General features: G+C 35.6%; 1 protein-coding gene across 4 annotated transcripts in view; it reads left to right on the top strand.

Moving 5' to 3' along the window:
• LOC132202221 (transcription factor collier) overlaps nt 1–18,618 on the top strand; it is a 43,125-nt gene that overhangs the window by 6,968 nt on the left and 17,539 nt on the right. For all 4 annotated transcript variants that reach the window (XM_059628998.1, XM_059628999.1, XM_059629000.1 and 1 more), the window contains exons 4-6: nt 1,983–2,038; nt 11,667–11,740; nt 13,016–13,084. In XM_059628998.1, coding sequence (XP_059484981.1) covers nt 1,983–2,038; nt 11,667–11,740; nt 13,016–13,084 — 199 coding nt within the window. The remainder of the gene's footprint in view (nt 1–1,982; nt 2,039–11,666; nt 11,741–13,015; nt 13,085–18,618) is intronic.

Genomic DNA, 18,618 nt, shown 5'->3' on the forward strand with positions numbered 1-18,618 from the left:
GATCCCTCGCTGGCGCGGCTAATTCCGGCCCGAACAAGGGCCAAAGTTAATTACGCTAGATTTAAGTAGCTGGTCAGTCTAATGTGTAGCGAGATAGCAGCATAGTGTATATGTTTTGTTGGCCGGTAGTTTTGCCTATGGTCCATCCTGCCGGTCTAATCCTTAAATTAATATTTCATCATTGGGCCTGTTTGTTGCAAAAGGGGTAAATCACTTGGCTGCTGCGAGAGGATGTGAATCAGTTTGGGCATTAGGGGATATTTTATTAACGACTTTTGTGTCTTATCTGCATGGCGCTCACCAAAACCCTTTCGTCCGAGGTCTTTCCCTGCATGAATTCTAATATTCAGCTTAAGTTGCTTCGTTGGCTTCAATTTTGACGCATAATTATGCGCCTTTAAAGTAAATTATAATATTTCAGCCTACTTGAGCCTGCAAATTTTTTTTAGAGAGGAATTGGTTTAATTTATTTATGCAGCTTTCAAAAGTTTGAAGGAAAAAAATCAATTCACAAAAATGTATACAATATTCAAAAATTAAAGATTTATTGAAGACGATTGAATTTTAAAATCCATCAAAAGATAAATCCCAAACTGTTTTATGGTTTCTTAGATTACTTATACTTATATTTATAATAGAATTTTAAATCCTTAAAACATAAAATTCTTGGTGAAAGATGATTTCTTTAATCGATAATTATTTTTATTTTATGATTTTTATAATTCTGAATTTTTAATTAAATATGAATGAAAATTGTCAATTTTGTTTTAATTACCGTCTCAAATTAATCTTATATTTAGCTTTTATTAGCTTCACATGATGATTTTTTCTGAAAAAGCCGCGTCCTTAGCTTTTTATTCTGCAAGTTTGTTCCCGAGTGGTGGAAATTAATTGAAAATTAAATTGACTAAAGTTTTTTGCAAAGTGAGAGCGGCTGCTGCGAGTTTGGCGTTTTTATGTTTTGGTAAATTGCATGGAAACGCGGATGTGCAGGGATTTTTAAACTTTTTCACCTCGCCGCGGCAAGCCAGTTCATCATAATTAAGGCAAAGTGTAGCACGAAGGGTGTCAACATAACAGCGCAGCGTGCAAAGCAGAGCAAATTTAATAACTCGCTTTTGCTGGTGCGCGGCGCGGTTCCGCGCGCAGTTTGTATACCTCATTTTTATCCCCCTTGTTATGCGCGCACTAACTGCGAAATAAGTGAGCGACTTACAGGGCTGCAAAAGATGCTTAAAAAGTTTACAACAAGCTCAACTTTTTATATACGCCGCTCGTGTTCATAAAATAAAAACAAAACGGCGTACAAACCGCCGCGCCAGTGACGAGAGGAGCCACACGAAAATAAAATTGCGACGCGAAAGAAAATAAAAAATCGAAGTAAACAGGCCACAAACTTCGGAGAGCGACAGAGAATTCGTAATTACTTGAGGAAAGTCTCAGATGAAGTGAATTGATTAATTAATTTATATATTAATTCATATGAAGTCCTTTTAGTGATTCCTTTGACAATATACAAATAATTAAAAATTTAAAAATTTATTTTAGAACCGTTTTAATTTAATTTAATTTATGTAACAAAGTGAAAAGAGTGAATTGTAACTTTAACATATTAAAATTAGAATTCTGTGATTGTTATAGGAAAAGAGTGAATTTATTGAAAAAGCAGAGGCTCTTCCAATGAAAACTTTTTTTACAGAACTTATAATTGTAAATTATATAAAATTTAATTTGTCTAATAAATATTTATTAATATTTCATAATAAAGTCTCAGATTTATTTAAAAGAGACTAAAGATTAATTATTAAAAAAAATGTTCATTATAGTAAAAAAGTTGAAAATTTATTATAAAGCAAGTAGGGGATGAAAATTGCATAAATTTTGATCTCTTTTGTTTTATATAAATGTTTGAAAAATTAGGGTACAAAATTGATTAAATTTAATTACATAAGTTTAAATATAATGTAAATATTTTGTTTCAGGTGTACGACAAGAGCAAGACATATTTGTTCGGCTGATAGACTCTGTCACAAAACAGGTAAGACCCTTTTTACACATTCTGAACATATTTGTCTATCTAGAAAATCATATCCATTTCGAAAACTGGTTATTTACACCTGTCGTTTGCTCAAAGAAGTTGAGCGTTAATTACACCTGGTGGGCCGGAATGCAAATATCTTTCAACGCGTGGATGAATTGAGCAGATTAATAAATAAAATAGAAGCGGATTCTCCGCTAAAGCTCGTCAGAGCGAGCAATTAATCGAGCTGTGATTGGGCGCAAGATAAACATTCAGCTGCGGTGCAATTCACCGACTGAGTCGAGTGGCTAATAAATCTAAGGTAAGAGGTATTGAGTGTTAATTGTGAAAGGTGGAACTGCTATAGGCAGTGAGGGGTTGGCAACCGGCGAGTGCAGAGAGAGATAATCTGATTACCCCTAACAAAGCGGCAGAACACGGCCGTGTGTGTTTAGTTGGCTTGAGCGCGCTGAAAAACCGTGCAGTTTAAACACGTCTCGCTCTCTCTTTATAACGAAACCAACTGCACGTTGAAATGTTTGCGTTCATCTACCTGCTCCTTTCACATTTTAATTCCGCACCCACACACACGCGGTATGTGTCATCATAACGATTAGCTGATGCCGGAGTAAATTTGCTCTTTGTCATTTGACGGCTTTCGAAACGGGCCAGTATAATTAATCACGGCCAATTAATTAATTTTCTGCGCGGTAAGAGCTGAAAACGTCTCAATTGCACGGGTTTAAGAGCGTTGTTGGCTTTTTATGGAGTTATATACTGGCTGCCTTGGGGGATGGCGATCAGCATAAACCTAACTCAACAATGTCGCCCTGGGACCAACACACCAGAGAGTTGCCCATAGTGCGACGTTTAAGCCAGGTACAAAGGCGATTCGCTCGCGCCGCGCAAACAGCCAATTCTCACTTCAAAATTTTTTGATTTTTTTTCAATGAACATATTTTTAGTTTAAAGGAAACAAATGTAAAAATTTGTTTTGAATCTTAAAGTATTTTTGTTGTTTTTATTTTAAATGGGCAACTTTTTTAACTTATTTATTTTAGTTCTTGTAAATATAATTTAAAGGATTTATTAGAAAGTTGAATTTGTTTCACTTAGTGAGGTTTCGAGGCGCAAGAAAAAGGAGTTGAAAGAGATAAACTGGAAGCGCGTCGAGTTGCGAGTTGAGTTACCTGTTGGGTTAATAAGCCATGTTTCCGGAGGAGGTGGTCTCTAGAGAGAATCGATGCCATTGCAGCAGCCCCAGAGCTCCTCTTTACTAAACTGCGTCCATTCTTACCAGCACCACACACACACAGAAGGCTACGTCATCATTGCGTGCCTTATAAAAATTCATATAAAAATCCTGCCGCTCGTGGCACAAGCCAAAGACGAAAATGCGACCCCGCTTTTTAGCGTTTTACAAAAAAATAAAAAACAGCCCATGATTTAATTCATTTAATTTTCGCCTCTCTTAGATCTGTAATTTTATAGCATATAATCTGCAAAAACAAAAAACAACAAGATGAAATAAAAATCTGTCTCCAATTAATGTTGGTTTCAAATTTGTTGTCTTTTTTTCTGCGAAGAATTTTTTTAATATTTGAATTTTTAAAATTCTACTTAATTGGAAAAACAGTGTAAATTAAGGGTTTCATTTTCTATTTTTTTCCTTAATTTTAAATAAATCAATCAGACTGATATTAATTTTCTTTTGGCGAAACTCCCATTAGAAAAAAATTTGAATTTGATGCACATATTTATTATAGAGACGAAAAGTTGTTGCCTTTTAAAATGGGATGTTATTTGTGTGGATGCGGAAAAGAGAGCTGGGTGATGCGCAGATACGGTCCATTAGAAAAATCTGCCGTCTGATAACAATTTCGCATGCACCCCTTATGCCGTTGGTGCGGCGCACACGAGACCACTATATTTACATGGCGGCTTAAGATAAGCAGCATAATAGAAGGAAATAGCTAGTTGGGGAAGCGCATTATTCTGGCCCCTTTCAGATTAAGATCAGAAGCTGCCCGCGCGCTTCACCATGAGAGAGAGAGAGAGTCGAAAAATGATGCACATTCGGCCGGGCGTTGAGTCGGAATGATTTAGCCGAAGTGACAGCCGCTTCTGCCGAATCAAAGCCCGCTAATAATGAGATTTGCCGCGGCGAACGCAGACAAAACATCGCAGCGAATTTCGCAGCTGGAAGTGGCGCGTGCGGCAAAGTGGTTGCAGATGATTCAGGGGACAGATGGTCGACGCTGCATCTTGACAGCTTTATAAATTATGCAACCGATATTGCATTTTAATGGCTCGCACACGCATTGCGACTCGGTTTTTTTCTCCTCCTTTTTTTTGTCAGCATCAACATAGCTGAAATGAGCTTAAGTTCCAACTTATTTTGAAATGTTTTTCTATGGACTTTAAATTTAAAATCCAAGTGCATGCTGATTAAAATAATTAAATTCTATGACTTCCAAAAATTCATAATACAATTACATAAAATATCAAATTATGGAAAGACTACAGATAATTTTCTCTTAATTTGAAATATCTGTTTGGCGAATTGTTTTTTTTTTTAATTGGATGTTGCAATTAAATACATTCAATTCAGTTTCAAAAAATTTATTTGACATAGTAGCAGGAATTCTCTACCTAAATATATTATCAATTCAATTTCATACAAACAACAAATTAATCATCAAATAGAAAAACAATAAATTAAAAAAAAAGGAAAAAAATATTAACTTGCATTAAATACCAAATTATTTAACAAAACTCATTCCTATTTTAATTTATATGTGTAAATAACCATATATTTATCAATTTTAAATTATAAAATTAAAAAAAAATATTTTGTTAATTCAAATAAAATTTTTTATATTGCGACATATTATGTTTTTGTTTTAACATAGCTAATTTAAATAAATTATTATATATATATGCCTTGACAGAAGTTATAACAATATTAATTAATACTAACGCTTAGTAGTGGCCCGTTGATCCTATAACACAAACCCAAAGATTGGACGATAATACAAATAAAATCAATTATCCTTAAATAAGAATCCGGAAAGCATAAAATTTGTTATAAACAATCTTATATTTCGCCTCTGTCATCAAATTCTCAATTGACGACAATTTTGCAGAGTTTGAATTTGAAAATTGGCACAAGTAGGGCGCGGCCTGATCAAAATGGAGCTAACCAGAGGGTGTCGTTTGTCTTCGGCGGTGACTTTGCCCACGGCTGTACTTGGCGAGTTGTGCAGACACGCGGGGGTGCGACGCCGTGGTAACGCGGGTTGCCTAGGTAACAGCACCATGTGCTCGGCTCCGAGTGCGCACTCGCTGCTGCACAAAGCGATGGCCCTTTTCGCTTGCTCGGCCGCCGGCGTCATCAAAACACTCAAACCCGCCGTCCCACTTGATGCAATTAATGAAAGCAGCCGTTTGTTTCAGTGCGCGCGCGTTAAAAATATTATTATTTCATCATGAAAAGCTGCCAGCTCCGAAATTTACGCGGACGTGCATATCCTACTCTTTTTCGCAAAACAAACGCCGTGCGCGCTCAACAAACTGCACATTATTTCATTTTAACAACGCACCGGGCTTAATTTGTGCGCGGCGCTCATTGCATCACGCTCGGCTGGAATTTTATTATCGCACCGCGCCGTAATGAGAGAGACACAAGCTCGACTGCCGCTCTTTTAATTAGAACCGGATGGGCATTAAAATCTAGCGGTCGCATCTGCAACAACTGCATACAAGTGTATGGGATTGCTGCAGCAAAATTAACTCATTTCTAATTAATTTCATATTCGAACGAAAGATCATTGATTGAAAAACATTGTAAGATTTTAGTAATTTTACTTTTGAGAAAAATAAATTGATCAAATCATTATTTTGGAGGTAATTTGTTAAACAATTCAATCTTCTTAGCTTTTAAAATATTTATTTGAATTTCAAATGCTTCTGGTTCCGTTTATTCGTGCAGAAATTACCAAAATTTATGTGTAATATGCAACCTGCTCGACATGTATGCTTGGAAGTTGCATAAATCTCTATTTTAAGGCATTTATTTCTCCCTTTAAAAATCGAGTCCTCATTTAGTAAAAAAAAAAATTTAAAATAAAAACTTAATTAATTTTTGTATGCATTTTTTAAACGCAGTTCTTATTTTATACATAATCCTATGTATCGTCTTAGCTTAATTATTTTTTCCCCTATAGATGTGGATCTCTACTGTGTTTTTTCATTTTAATTCTTAGTAATGAGAACATTTTTATAATTTTATATAATATTGATTTATTTTGAAAATCAGAGAATATCTTAATTAATTTAAAGGATAAAAAAAACACTTTTTAAAACACTCAATTTCATTTTTATACTTTCCTTCAGATGCGATTTCTCGTTTTAAATGTTTTTCTTAATAATGTGCGAATTATCGCAAGTCGTTAATTTTGGCAGCTCGGCGCAACGTGTGTGTGCTTGGCTGGCAGAAATATGGAGCTGTGTTTGCTCGCGCAATTTTGGCCGCTGCTCGCCGCGCCTACAGGGCACACACATTGTGGATAAGTGAGCAGCCTAATAAATCCCTGATAATTGGCTCTATCCCGTTTGTGGTGGTGCGCATAAACCAAAGCACGCCGCCAGAGATTCGCCATCGCACTGAGCGCGCACAATTTAGTGTGCTTTGTGGCAGATCTCTCTTCAGAAAGAAGCTCAAGCTTAATAACTTCAAAATATGATGAAATTTATTTATTTTTTGATAATATTTTAGTTTAAAATATAATAACAGTTATTTGCAATATTTCTTTGCATGGATTAATTATTTATATTTATTGTTTAAATTATAAAAATTAATTTTTGCATTTTTTAAATTTTTTTTTTGATCAAACAAACATGAAGAGTAAAATTAAAATTACATAATATTAATTCAATAAAATTATGACATTGAATGAAAAATTTATAATATAAATGCCGGGGATCAAACTGGATAATTAATCAATGTCAACAACTTACAATCTGTCATGGTTTTGGGTTTTTGTTTTGTTAATATATTTATAATCAACTAAAATCAAATTCATAAGCATCTAATATATAATAGGATTTCAAGACATGAACGAAGTTATGAGTTGAAATCCTAGAGGGTTTTATATAGTTATTTTTTAGAAATTGGTGCAGATTACTTAACAAAAATGATTCACTCACGAAAACTCACCAACGAAAAATCAGTTTTTAAATTCAACTCATCTTTATATTTTTGATCTTATTGAATTTCATCAACAAAAAAAAAAGGTTTTTTTTATTCATTTTAGGACTCAACATTGCGAGTCACGGAGCTGGATATTTAAGCGAGCCGCCAATTCCCAAGGGATCGATTAATTAGGCTAATTATCGGCCAGGGCGTATCGTCAAAAAATATTGTCCGAGCGGCGAGTCCCGAGGGCGCAACACAAAAGCCAGTCAATTGATGACGCCGCAGAGAGATTATTAAGTAAGCAGGCGGCCAAGGTGCGAGTGCTCCACTTTTTCAGTCTCAGGAGGGCGGTTGAGGCAGGGTGTGAAAAGGTGGCGATGATTCCGCTCACTGCCATTCCGACACGAGCCTCCGCATGGCCCCCAGGTGCCACTCGAGCCGTTCATTCACCGCGCACTTTCGCGCCGCGAGCATGGCATCGCATGCATCCCCCTTGCGGATTGACCTGGCAATCGAATCAACCCCTGCTTTGCGCAGACACTGCTGCACGCGTCCTACAAACGCAACCAATGCTAAAATCCAAAATTTTCATCAAGTTAAAAAAAAAATCACAATTTAAATTATTTTCAACTAAATAAATTCTAAAATAACTTGTCAAATTTTTCATAAAGAAGTCAAATAATTTTTGACTTTTTTACACAAGAGGTATCTGAGCAATTTGAAAATTAACTCTATATATTTATAAAGTAATAAATAATTTTTTACAAGTTCATTACCAAAAAATTGAGATTCAAAACAGAGCATTTATTTAATTTGAGCAAAATTTATTTTAACTTGGCTGAAATTAAATATTTAATAATTGCTTAAATCTTAAAATTGATGAGGTAAGAAATCACCTTTTGGTTTATAGTTTCCTTATTCACATTTTAGTAATATTTATTCGACGAAGCAAATTCCAATTTAGCCCAAAATTAATGCTTTCGAATTTCTACTATTTCGAGTTCTGAAATTCAACAAGTTGGGTGGGAGTATCGGATGAGTGTGGCTCTATCAAGAATCAATTAGAGCCGCGCGCGCCGCACCATTTCACAAACGAGAGATAGGGACAGAAGAGCGAGTACTATTTACTGACTTGTGCACAGCATTTCGGGACCAAAATCCCGGTGATCCCGAGGATTAAGAAAGGATTTGTGCGCGCAAGGTCTGATAGATTCTTGTTTAATGGAATACGTAATACGCGGGATACTGCACGGACGGGGAGAGAGGCTACCAACCACCCTTATTATACGTACGCGCCGCAGTGCACGGATGGGCTGACAAATCCTGCAGCTTGCGGTGCATCTGCCCCCGCTCGTTCGCATCCCGCCGCGAGCCTTTGTCTCTCTGGTCATGGCACCACATTTTCTTATATTTTCTGTAATCAGAGAGAATTTTTTTATCAATTTAAAGCAAAATTGTATAATAAAAAGTGAAATTTTAAGCAAGAAAAATGTGCTAATCGAAGCTCACCGCAACCAAAGATTTTGATCTTATTTAATTTTTTTGTTTAAACAATAATTATTTACATTAAATTTTGTAAGCAAATTAATAATATTATTAAAAATTGTGACTGCTATTTTATAGTTCATTCAAAAGTAAAATAATTTTAGTCTTAATTGGTTTTATTAAAAAATAAAAATTATATTTATAAATAAATTTTTTTATAATTTTCACATTTTTTGTATTACGAAAACTATTTATTATTTATTAAAAATAACATTAATTTAATACTATATTTTTATGCCGAATGGCATACGCCAGTTCATAGCAAATTGCTAATAATATATTTAAAGAATACATCAATCAGTGCAGATATAGTTTTGTATTGGTATATAGTGATTTGTAAATTTTAAATAAAATTTCGCTGAAATAAATAATAATATATAAGTTATTCATATCTGATTCATATTCTATTTATTATTAGTAACGTGGGTATCGTGTACATAATTTTTGATAATTTAAAAAAAAGCAGTTTCTTGTGAAAGAAGCCCATTCAGAGCGTGTTTGCAAACACGGATTAAGCTGGTCGGAAATGTTTGGAAAGTGTCATCGCGCGAGAGGCTTCACTTTCTCTCTCTCTTGTGTTGTCTGATTATGCAGCTACAAGCAAATGCATAATGCATGTGTGTGCTGCTCGATCGAAGCCGCCGGTAGCATATTTATTTTTGCTGCCGCGGGGGGTGAGCGAGGGGTGGCGTAATTGCCCCCTCGAATGTGGACCAGCCGAGAACGTGGCCACTGCAAAAGTGCACCCCAGCAGTGTCATTTGCGCGAGGCGACAAAGTTGTTCTCATGTGTTTTGTGCTGCAAGGGCGCGGCTACTTAAAGGGATCAAGATAAACATGCTGTGCCGCCACTGGCCCCATTATAATTTCAAATAATGCATTTCTCTCTGCTCGCACATAAAACAAAAAGAAAAGCAGGGAGAGAGGAGAAGAAGAAGAAGGGAAGCAAAAATAATTAGCAGCGATCTGATACATTTTTAATGATCTCGAATTGCATCCCCCATGCAAGTTCCCATTCTTTCGGTGAAAGCCAATTGTGAATCATTCCGAACGTGAAACCCGAAACTTTTTACGATGCGCGCAGTTCTAATTTAACGACGGCGATTGCTGCGAGACACGTGATTAGATTTGTGTGTCTCTCTTTGAATCACTCAAATTGATTTACGGCACATGAAATGAAATTTGACATGGTGCGAGCGCCCGCTAATTGGCGTTGCTCTTTTTAAAGATAAAATAGTAGAGAATAAATAAATGCGAGGAAGTCGTGTATAAAAAGTTAGAGAAACATATCAATAAAATTGCGCTTCCGTTTTTTAGTCAATTAAAAATTTAAATAAAAAATAAAACATTGCTCTAACTCGCGTATGTAATTGTAAATTTCAAATTTATAAATTCCTTATTTCAGTAAACCAAATTTGTTTACTTCAAAAAAAAACCTGTATAGTGATTCCTAAATTAAATAAACTAATTCTTTCTAAATGTTTTTTTTACAAAATGTAGTTTAAAAATTATAAATAAAAATTATTAATATTTATATGAAAAATTTATTTTAATATGTATTTATTGCATTTTAAAGTCAAAACTGTCCAATTTCTTCTACGAAACAGAAAATTTTTAATGTTTCCAAATTTGCAGGGATGCTATGATTGCCAAAGTCATTAATTTGCTCATTGTGTATTGGAAAAGGTTATTATTTATTAATATTTTATTTGCTACAATCAAAAAGCTGAAGGCCAGCTGAGGCAGAAAGAGCATCAGACAATCGCATCTCTGTGCGACACACAAATGATTTATCACAATCCAATCAGGCTCTAATGCCTTGTGTCAACAACGTGATTACAATAAAAGCCTTTTAAAGCGCATTCTCACGCCCCATCTTTTGCGTTTCTCTCGTCGGCTGCCGGCTGCGGATTATGCTGCGAGTCTGTGCGATAGAGATGCGCTCGCCGATGCTGATGATCATTTAAGGGGATGGGTGGTGCGACACGTGGCTTGCCAATCACGCGGCCACGTGCCGACTAGATTGGAGTGCACGATCGCGTACACGCAACATTATATATATAAAATAAATGTAAATAGCCACCGGGGGAGGAGTTTTGTTGTTACCCGCGGACCGGATGAGCAGAGGCGGAAGTTGTTGGTTTTGCCCTCCGATTTTCGTTCATTCGTTTTCAATTTGCACCCCCTGTAAATTCCAACACGCACTCTAAAATTTTGGTCTATTTTTTTTCAACAATTAAAATTTATTATTTATTTTCATTTTGGAAGTAAAAAATGAGAAAAATTTCATTTCTAATTTACATTTGACTAAACGTCAAGATTAGCGTTTCTTCCCCCTTTTTGAAAGGAAGTCCCGTTGTTTTAATTTGCACCCCGTGCCGTCCGAATCAGCGGGGCTGAAAACGGCTGCTTTAATTTTTATTAATTCTCGGCGGCTGCACAATCCCACCGGCGTCAGCAGCGCAAGTCTCTTTCATTATTTCTTTCGCTCTCTCTCTCTCTCCGACTTTTTTTTCTTCGTGCTGAATTTTTTCCTGCTTCTTTTCTTTTTCATTTTGTGCTTCTTAGCGAGGCGCACGGTGGCTCAAATTAAGGCCGTCATGTTGGCTTTTATTGCCTTTCCCGCTGTCAAGGGAATAAGGAAAAGACCTAAGGTCTTGAGGCAGAAAAATTTCATGAAGAGCACACAACAATGTGTATATTACAAGTATATAAATGGGAGGAAAAAGTGTTGCATTAAATATATTGACATTAGCACGCCACAGCCCCGCTGGAAATTTCATTAAATTTAATTCAGACGGAAAAAAGCGCTTGCAGTTTTAATGACTCTCCTTCTTTGTCCTTGCGAAAGAATGAAGAAATGAATTTTCCGCCGAATTAAACCGAGTCTTTCTTTTTGTTTCAGGCCATCATATACGAAGGGCAGGACAAAAACCCAGAGATGTGCAGAGTGCTCTTGACGCACGAAGTCATGTGCAGGTAAAAACAATTATTTTGAATTCCAACCGCATTTTGTTTACACATTCAAATAAAACCGTCCAGTGCATTTTTTTTTTTGCACTTTTCGTCCGTACACATATTTTATTTATTTTCTCGCAGACGCTGTTTGTAATCGCAGGAACGCACACGTTGGCTAAATAGCGCATCTCATTAACCCGCGCGGCCGCCGCAAGCTCAGAGATTCTTTTCTCTCTTATCTCTGGTTGGCATCTGTCGCGGTAATCGACTTTCAAGTGGCCTCGGGCGTTTCACCTCGTGCAAACACGGCTCGCCTTTATGAAAAAGAGCGACTTGACAAGCAAAAATGTGCAATTTGAACAACCTTTTTTCTTCAACCCTTTTCAACAAGAGCAACTAGAATAAAATATGTTTTTAAACTTTTTACTTTAGCAAAGCTGCACTGGCAAAACTTATGAATTTTTTTACATAATTGATTTTCAAATTGAAATAGACTTCTTGGAAAAAGAAAATTATATACATTTATTTTAAAAATTAATCCATTTTACAAAAAATCTATATCATCCCCCAAAAACGGAATTTTATTTAAATTTTGGAAATAAAGAGATCGGGCTTTTCCTCGGTGTGAAAATTGTTTTTATTCAAAAACAAATGGCTCTACCAGTTTCGGTCACGGTCAACCCTATGTAATGTGCAAGAAAAAAATGAACAAAATTTAAAAAAAAAAAACAAACAAACAAACATTTTAACATAAAAATCAAAATCTTCTAACTAAAAAATTCAAGTACCAACATATTTTGGAATTTGTTACTTTTAAGATTTGAATTTTTGATGTTAAAATGTGTTTTGTTTTTCAATTTTGCTAATTTTTTGTATTTTTCTTGCTAATGAAATATGGTTGCAGACCGTGACAAAACTAGTATATAGAGTCATTTGTTTTTGAATAAATACAAAATTCGCAACAAGGAAAAGCAAAATCTCTTCATCTCCATTATTTAAATTTTGGTCAATATTACATATTTCCACGTACTCTTGAATAACTTTCAAGAAAGTATAATTCTTTATTTAATAAACATATTAAAAAATTATTCAAAATTAAATATTTTCATCAAATGAAAGACTCAAGTATTTATATTTATAAATGAATTTCCTCTTCCCACATCATCACAAGACGGTTTCTATAAAAACGATACTGCAGTTTTTTCTTTCCATAATCCAATGTCAACAACACAGCATGCCAGATAAATAATAAACGCCACATTGCAGTGTGTTGAATAAAGTTTGATTTGTTCACAGTCGTTGTTGCGACAAGAAGAGCTGCGGCAACCGCAACGAGACGCCGTCTGACCCGGTCATCATTGACAGGTAAGTCACGTTGTGTGTTCTTTTCTTCCGTACAATTCTGTTCAATAAACACGCCGTTCGGTTTATTGGCCGGACGCTGCTAATGGCGCGGCGCGTAAAATTTATCGCAATCTGCCGTGCCGCGCTGATTGGATCTAAAAAGGGCACCGACGACACTCCGAATCTAATTCTCGCCTGTGCCGAGATAAAAAAAAAAAGAAAAACCCACCGGCTCCTTATTTTTTATTTATCGACGCCGACCATTAGGTACGCCGTCCCTTTGCAGCACGGAATCGCATTATCGGTGGCGCGACGAGGGCAGGTCAATTGCCAGTCAAAAGTCGCCCGACGCTTATTTTCCACTTCACATCGCGACTGGCGAGCCGTGCTGTGCGTGGACCGACCATCAATGAGGCAGATCCTCAACAAAACTCTTTGACACTCCATCTTATCTTAAGGAGAATTTATTTTGATGAGGAAAATTGCTAAAGACAAAATGTTTAAAAAAATTTAAAAGAAAAATACTAAATAATTAAAATCTATTTAAATTTTAATTCTTTTTATCTTTTTATTGCTAGTTAATAAAAACATTACATTAAACTTTTATAAATGTCATATTAAATTAAATATAATAAATACAATACATTTTATTTTAAATTTTTAATAGAGTTTTTTGTTTTGTTTTGTTTTTACTCAATAATTAAATTTCACGCATCAAAGATTTGTAAATTTTGGCAGTATAGTTTTAATTCAATACATATTTTTAAATACTCTCAACAACCTTGTTATTAACAAAGCTCATAGTAATATGATTCATTAAGTATTATTTGTGAATACATTAAACTTGAACTAATAATATTTACTTATTCTAGACCCTTCTTCGATGCATGTTTAATAATAATTCAAAATTGACCATCGATATTTTTAATTAATCCAAAATTCAAATAATCAAAAAATTTTGAAATTTTATTTCAAGGAAAATCGTACTTAAAGTCTTGGTAAAGTTAGATGTTAAACGCTTTTGTTAAAGAATTTTTAGCTTTTACCATAGTTATTTTGTATTTTTCACTTGCTATTTTGCAGGCAGCTTTTTCGGAATGCACATCAATTTTATCGCAAATTAAGTGCGGAAAAAGCCTCTTTGTTGCAGCAGAGAGAAAAGTAAATTAATTAGCAATGCCATTAGGAAGAGAGGGTCTCCGGATTTTGTCCGCACGCAGAAAAGACGAGAGCAGGGACGAGCCTAATACCAAATACGACGGGGGAGAGAAAAAGAGCCGCAGTTTTCGCTCTCCGTGGCCCGTCTCTCCACTGGAGTTTTTCTATATAATTCTGACATCGGCCGAAAGCAAGGGCGGTGCACGTAGGCGATCCACGGGGCCGTTTGGCCGACCCCAATCTGTTCGCCGACAATATCAGGGCCATCGCGAATTTGGCAAATTCGAGGGTTTTTTCAGCGGGCCGGCCGGGAGGGCCAAAACACGGCACGATTACTCGGCGTACGTGTTACCTAAATTTCTAACTCTCTTGGGTCTCATCCCTTGGTCCTGACGACACAAAATGGCTTCCCCTGGGGTTTGAGCACCGTCGCAAGGGAAGTAAGCAGCAGCGAGGGACTCGCTCGCCCTCCCGCCCGCCCGCACTGCATAACACACACAGCAGACAGCCAAGACGACCGACAGAGAACGCTTTTTCTGCTCTCTCTTCATTTCTTCAGCTCCTCCGTCTTATTCTTCGACTCAATGAAATCGGCCGAGCAGCCAAACGAAATGCTCCCGACAAAATTAACTTCTTTAATATTACGGCTGCAAGTCATGATGGCAATTTTTGTGCTTAGCTCTCTCCTATTTCATTTTGCTGCTAAAATAAAAATCAATTTTTATCTGTTATTTAAAACAAAAGGTTTGCAAAGGCATAAAAAATATGCTGATTCTAAATGATTAAATTTTAAGTTGGCTTTTCCTTTTTTTAATCATCAATTTTTCATAACGTCTCTGATATCATAGCTTTGCGCATATTTATGTTTTGGTTGCAAATTCTAGATTGATTCATTTTCAACTAGATTGATATTTGGAGAAAAAATTTAAATCTCATTCAATTATTGTCTATTTTCTAAAGTAAAAATTTTCACATTTGGATCTTTCAAGCTTATCACAAATTTTGCTTTTATAGTGGTGCCTTAAAATCTTAAATTATAGCATAACAAAATTTTTAATTCGTAAAAAGTTTAATAGATTTCCATTGATTTTACTAAACTTTATTATGATTTATTTTATTTAAATAAGCGTCGGTTTTATGCAGAATTCATGGCTTTCATTGTGACATCCTGGGGCGACAAACGTCATCAGCTAATCAACGGCTTTCACGCAGACCGCGAACACAAAACAAAAATCGGCAGGAGACTTTCCGCAGGACCCCTACCTCGCGATCATGCTAATTACTCTCTCTTTTTCAATCATTTTCTTTTATTTGAATAAAATCCCTCTCCGTTTTTCAATGAGCCTTTCCTACATCACTCTGCAGCTTTCGATAAAATGAAAAAAAAAATATAATAATAAAAAATATAAAAGGTCGAATGCATGTATTTTTGTTTAGCTCATTTTGAAACAAGGGGCGCGCAATTAGCAAATTAATCTGTAAATTTCCATATTTCGACGAGAGAGCAGCAGCGTAATACAAAATTTGAGCAACATGTCATGCTGGAAAGGGCTCTCGTGCCAAGTGTCCGACCGACCGACCGACCCTCTCGCCAGTGCGCGCGTGCATTGTGGTGTAAGAGATCGCGTGTTATTCCACGGCAGGCCATCATTCTAATTGCATCATCCGCCCGTGTATGCGCGCCGTGTAAAACGAAATGATCCACTCACTGCGATAACCTATAGCTGCGCTTCTCTACCGAAAAAACGATTTAATTTTCTTAAAAGTGTTTTCATCATGAAATACATAGGAAAGGATTGATAAAAATTCTCAATAATTTTAATTAAAAAAAAATATATCAATGAAAATTATTTATAGAAATATTTAATTGTTTCAAAAATATAAAAGTAATTTTGAATAACTATTTTTTATTTTAATCTTCTTGTTTCTTTGTACATTTAGTGCATCAAAATTTTTGCCAACAATTTTAAAGCTTTTAAATGAAATCATTGGTAATGAAATTTGATTAGGAACGATTGCTGTAGAGGAAAATTGACTGATATACGAAATTTTGCATCATGCGCAGCCAAATTTGTGGTAGCATGATTCGATCATCCCACTCGTTCCTCACTTTTGCTCTCTAACCAAGTCGGCGTGGTTGCGATATTAATAAGCCGATGAATGGAAAAGGGGGAGAACTAATTATATTTCTCTCTCAGCCAGCAGTCTTGATGAAGGCGAAATTAGTTCTGCCACTCGATAATAAAGCGCCGCTCTCTCTCATTTTTATATCATTAGGTTGAGAAGATTCGTTTAGCAAACCAACCAGCCGCACACGAATCGAATTTAAATCGCGATGCTCAACTCGCGCCTGCGAATCTCCACAGCAGAATTAAGCAGTTAATTCTGTGATTGAGCGAATTAAATCAGTCTCGCTTGGCTACCCTCGTTAGGGTGGCGAATTAATCAAAATAATAGTAAAAAAAAAATACGATAGTCTGTATTTTGCTGACGTGAATTTTTGAAGAAGTAAAAAAAAAACGGTGAAATCAAATTTTGTTAATTGATTACATTTCTATATTACGCATTTTGCTAATCAAATTTCTATCTACTGAGAGCTTGATTGAAGAAATAAAATAGCAAAAACTTTGAATTTACATTTTACAAAAATTGCCCTTTGCCGCAGCAGAGCGAATTTTTGCCTTTGTCTGTTCTCGAACAGGAACTTTTGCTATTTTTATCTTCTCCATACGAACCATTTTTCGATTCTCCCTCAAATATTTATGAGCACTTTGGCCGCGCAGAAGCATGATTTAAGGGCGCACAGTCATAGAATATTAAAGGGAGGGTTTATCTTATATAAAACTATACAGGAGCGAAGGGAGAAATCATCAGCGCGCAGTACATTCAGTGCCAGTGGAACGCGTTGTGCAGTGGCGGTGCCGCCAAGCTAGGTCCCAGGTGGTTTCATGATGACTCAATGACTCACTTCGCTGAAAAGAGAGGCTGCGAAATTACACTACTCCCCATATAACAGTAAATAAATACGGCGCACTCACTCGCAGAAAATCAATGTCGCCGCCTCCCCGGACCTTCGATTCAAAAAATCGTCCGCCATGCAGTTCATAATTTCCTTCAAAACTCTGAAGATGAAGTTTAATTTATTCCATAACACATCAGACTATAACGAAGAATTTTATCATTATGAGTTTTGATTCATCTTTGATTAAAAATAGAAAATAAGTAAAAAAAAAAACAATAAAAAAATAAAAATGAAAAACTGAAAAGTAAAGGTATTAAGATATTAACAATATTTTTATTAGCCATCGTTATTTTTTTTTTATAATCACTGCTTAAAATGTGAATTTCCATTATAAAAATTTAGAAATTTTTTGCTCTAATTCTATTTAAAAGTCAACTTTAAATTTGGGTAAATTAATTTCTGTGCATCTTCTTGTCTGTTGGTGTTGGTTGAATGGGTGCCAAATTTCGAGTTACAAATCCTCTTTAATTCTCTTTCTCTCTCTCTCTCACCTTGGTGCAAACAAATTAATATGCATGTATGCAAACTGCGGGAGCAGAGCTGCATGAAATTTCATTTGAAGCGAAAGCGCGCGTGTGAATGTGTTTATATTTTGCATAGCGCGGGCATTTTTGGCAGCAAGCGAGCGGCGCATTGTGGTTTTCGAAATGATGTGTGTGCGTGCGAGAGAGAAAACGCAAACAAAACAAACACGGTGCCGCGCTCTGCTGGAATTTATTTCGCGATGAAACAACACATTATTCCGCACGAAACTGAGAGAAAAGCTGCTGAATTTCCTCAGCAGCCAAGGGTTGAAATATATATAATTTGCGGGCGACCCCTCTTGACGCGCTAAACTTTTGCTTTGGCGCGCCGAGGGAAGATTAAACTCGATTTTATCACATTCTGCTGAGCGCTTGATTCGCCCGGAAGTGTTTTGTAAAGCGCAAAATTTAGCTTTATTTAAAAAAAAAAAAATTGCCAAGGTTTTGTTGCATGCGGGGAGCGACTTATCTATTTGTGAGTTGGTTTTAATTTTTATAATTGATCATCTTATTTTCTAAAGAAATAATTTGTGAAAAACAAATAATACTCTTTTCTTTTAAATTTCCTCAAAAAAAAAAAAAAAAATATGTGGTTGACTTTTCTAGCCTCTCATTTTGTCAGATAAAAATTAAATGATTAATAATTATCATTATTTTGTTAAGTTTGAAAATTGAAACGTTTCCTATACCATTCTTTTTTATTTGTAATTTTATCAAAGCTTGTCAAACCGATTTCAAATATTCAATGTTGGGTAGACTAAATATAAAATTTTGTATTTAGAAAAAGAAAATATATTGAATGCATCAAATAATATTATTTTTTTCATGATTATCAAAATTATTTGAATCAG

This window comes from Neocloeon triangulifer, unplaced genomic scaffold, assembly GCF_031216515.1.
Source record: "Neocloeon triangulifer isolate White Clay Creek 2 clone unplaced genomic scaffold, ASM3121651v1 ptg000015l, whole genome shotgun sequence".
Classification (NCBI taxonomy): Eukaryota; Metazoa; Arthropoda; class Insecta; order Ephemeroptera; family Baetidae; genus Neocloeon; species Neocloeon triangulifer.